General features: G+C 46.9%; 1 protein-coding gene across 4 annotated transcripts in view; it reads right to left on the bottom strand.

Moving 5' to 3' along the window:
• Positions 1-970: 970 nt before the first annotated feature.
• The window catches only part of msrb3 (methionine sulfoxide reductase B3), a 12,650-nt gene continuing 10,052 nt past the window's right edge, over positions 971-3,568 (bottom strand). For all 4 annotated transcript variants that reach the window (XM_034526252.1, XM_034526254.1, XM_034526255.1 and 1 more), the window contains 3 exons: positions 3,428-3,456; positions 2,442-2,539; positions 971-1,718 (listed from right to left, as the gene is read on the bottom strand). In XM_034526252.1, the coding sequence (XP_034382143.1) occupies positions 1,548-1,718; positions 2,442-2,539; positions 3,428-3,456 (298 nt within the window). In that variant the 3' untranslated portion in view covers positions 971-1,547. The remainder of the gene's footprint in view (positions 1,719-2,441; positions 2,540-3,427; positions 3,457-3,568) is intronic.

The following is a 3,568-nucleotide window of genomic DNA, read 5'->3' on the forward strand; positions in this document are numbered from 1 at the left end:
CACCCACACACTCCAGACCTCCAACCTCTCGGGACTTCCAGTGTTTAGAGAGGGTCCTTGTGACCTGAAGGCTGGAAAAGGACAATCAAACCCTCTAAGCAGACCCTCAGAGGTGCAATGTGTAAGCTCTGCGCAGGATTCTTATTTTTAAAAACATTGTCAAACGAAAGTGAAGAGGTCACAGTGTTGAGACGTCTACTGAAGCAGGCACGCTAACCAGCCAGTTACCACTTGTACCTCGAGAGGAGGTACAGTAGCGTCCAGTCCGTCCTCAGTCCAACATGATGGGACCAAGAAGAAGAGCTGCACGTCAATCCCGTTGACGGTACAGGTTCCATGGGAGTTTTCATAGTTTGAGTTGTCCCTCGCCACGGTTCCGGCTCAGACGCAGCTTCAGTTTGCAGTTAGCTCGAGGTCACACCCAGAATGGACCTAATGGACCCAGAACTGACCAGCAGCCGTCTCCGTCCCACGAAGGCACCGCATGCTCTCCTCCTGGCAGCGGTCTGCTGCTGGCGGGGAGGACATTTCATTCGCAGCGTCCGGCCCCCAGTTAGAGGCCGTCGACGCAGACGTCGTCGCGGATGCAGCCGGTGTAGCGAGCAGATATCTGGATATCGTTGCATTCACAGGGAATCAGGTAGACGGACAACGCCTTCTAGACGCCACGGGAACAAACCAACCAAATGAGCTAAACCATATGTTGCAATCAAATAGAATAATTTAGTTTATATTGTTCTCGTAATGCATGAAGCCTTCTCGTACGATTCGAGTACAAGTGTGTTACAGAGAACCTCGCAGTGTCACGTGGTCCAGTCAGGTTTCCAGTAATGTGTTTGTGTCTGAACCACACTGCTACGACCAATCAGCATCCTGCAAGGAGCTTCTGGCAGTTATGGGTGTGGCTAAGGCATGCCATCAAAACAATGGCGGCTCCTGAAGAGGAACATGGAAGCATGGAACAAGTCAGAATGTTTTCTCGATATTTTATTCTTCCAGTATGTTTAGATGCAAACCGTGAACACAAACTGAAAAATATGTATACATATTTCTGACTGCAAAGACCTAAAGGAACAAACATAGGAAGTGACCTAAAGACCACAGCACTTTATTTGTCCACCATATGATGCCATCAAAGGCAGCTTCTCAGTATCAAATATCACTTCAAAAATAGACCAATAAAATATGTTTTGTTAGAGTGTAAAAAGCTGTATGTTTTATATATGTGTGTCTCCTACTACACAGCATTTCATCCATGTTTAACTTAGCAGCCAAATGCTACTTCCCAGACGTAGGAAACTAAAGTGAGTGAAGGGAATAAGGAGTTCCCTTGAAGGCAATCAGCTGATACAGCTTCAACTGTGACTGTTTTGGTAGCGTGCAGTTTTCCCTTGTGATGGATTATACATCAGAGTATTCTCACTGGCCTGAGCGCCTTCCTTCCTTGACCAGTCACCCGCTCGATCTTTACAGAATACAGATCTACTTTCTGCGTGTGAACTCTCGCTGCAGAGGCCCAGCTGTCGGTCTGCTGCTCGAGTGTCTTTTTAGAGCTCCGTCTTCCTGCCATTCGCCGGGCTGCTGGCAGCTCCGCCCTCGGCAGCTCCGCCCTCGGCAGCGTCTTTGGGCTGGAAAGCCAAGGAGGCCGAGTTGATGCAGTAGCGTTTTCCTGTGGGTCTTGGTCCATCATCAAACAGGTGTCCCAGGTGGGCGCCGCACTGGAACACAACGGGAAAGATTGATTTGTTTCCATTTGTGATCCTGTTAGTTGATTGCCTTGGCTTTTAGATTATATACATGCTGGGGCAAAACAATCAATGAAATGTAGGATTTAAAACATGGCTGGTATTGGAACTATATAGCAACGTGTATCAGCAATGAAACTTCTACAGGCAAATGATAGCTGCAGTTGCTCTTTTTTTCTCACACATCAAGAACAACTGAATATCTGTATCTATATGGTTTTGCTCACAGCCAATTACTGCAAACCCTTCCATTTATTGGGACGCGTGACAAAGCGTTCCTTGATCACAAAGCTGAGCCAGATTTTTTTTGTTGCAGTTGGGGCCAAATGTGTGTTCTGATGGGCAAGAGAGGAAGCTGAGCTTCATGCGCTATAAGTGGATTATGGCGCATGGGGACAGACTTGTTACTGGATCCAGAAGATCCACATTTGATGAAAAGGGCTGCAGTCCTTGGGGGAGGGGAGGGCGAGACAACCTCTGGGTTTGATAGGCTGTGATACCTGTCAGTCAAGTCAACACACTGTAAAATATGATACCCTGTAAGCCTTTCAAAACGGACTCTGAAGACACACGAGAATAAAAAAACTGTTTATTTCATATTAATCTTTCTTCTTTTGTTTGTCTGTGAAAAGCTGCAGGAGAGCTGCTGTGCATTTGATTGGACTCGGTTAGGTCCCAGCTGTGTTTGTCGTGTACCTGGCTGCAGGTGGTCTCCACTCTGTGCATCCCATAGGAGAAGTCATCCGACCCGGTGACGGACTCCTCCTTCACGAGGTCAAAGAAGGACGGCCAACCTGAACACATGACGCTTCGTGTTAGGAGGCTGGAAGGCATTTGGTTCAGATATGCATGGTGCTGAATCCTAATGACTCAGCTTGTCCAATACCTTGGTTTATAACACCTGCAAAACTAAAGACATCCCCATCAGCCTCAGCTCCACTTTGTGGGCCGTCCTAAGGAGCAACTGTTAGCATGCTAACAGTAGGCCGCCTAGCATCCCCAAGTTAGCCATCAGAGCAGCGCCTCGGAGCTGCTGGCATGGCTGTGCTCAGTCCTGTTTAAGGATGTCACTGCATTACATTGGCTGGCTTTGAATGTACTTCATATTTCTACCAAAGTATAAGAGCATAGGAATATGATATGAATATTTCCCAGCATTAACTGTGTGCCATATTGAGTATTTTGGTTTGCCCAACCAGCTCTGAGCAATTGTTTCTGTCATGTTTCCAGTGAGAGGCGTTGCTTTCCCTTCTTGAGGGAAACCCGACCTCATCACCGTTGAGCTAGATCAAGCAGTGCTCCTGGAAACAGGTCTGGTATGTTATGTCCAGATGGGGGGGCAGCGCCCCCTGCTGACTGACTGGTCCATGATGACCTCACAACCCTAAACGGACAGCTCCGAAGGTTCACAGCATAAACTAATGCACAACACGCTCCATTAGCGAGACATGAAGGTCCATGAATGAAAAGGAGTCACCACACGCTGATCCAGTTAGTGTAGACCAGTCAGTTAAACTGAGGGAGAGTTCAACCCCCGAACAAGAGAAACAGAAGTCAAACATTTGAGGTGAATGACTAGCAAATATCAGCATTCATATACATTCACAAACAAATGTTAGGCTAAAGAGATTCCACAGCCCCCTCCTGTAAAGATAGAGACGTTTCAGAGAGGTTCCACTTACCCGACCCAGAGTCAAATTTAGTGTTGGAGCTACAGGGGACACAAAAATATAAAAGAGTTTGTTGATTTCATGGTTTAAAAAAACAACTGCGGCCATATCTTTCTCCTGTTGCTTTTATATTGCAGTGGATTATTATGGCAC

The sequence above is a fragment of the Cyclopterus lumpus genome, chromosome 23, assembly GCF_009769545.1.
Source record: "Cyclopterus lumpus isolate fCycLum1 chromosome 23, fCycLum1.pri, whole genome shotgun sequence".
Taxonomy (NCBI): Eukaryota; Metazoa; Chordata; class Actinopteri; order Perciformes; family Cyclopteridae; genus Cyclopterus; species Cyclopterus lumpus.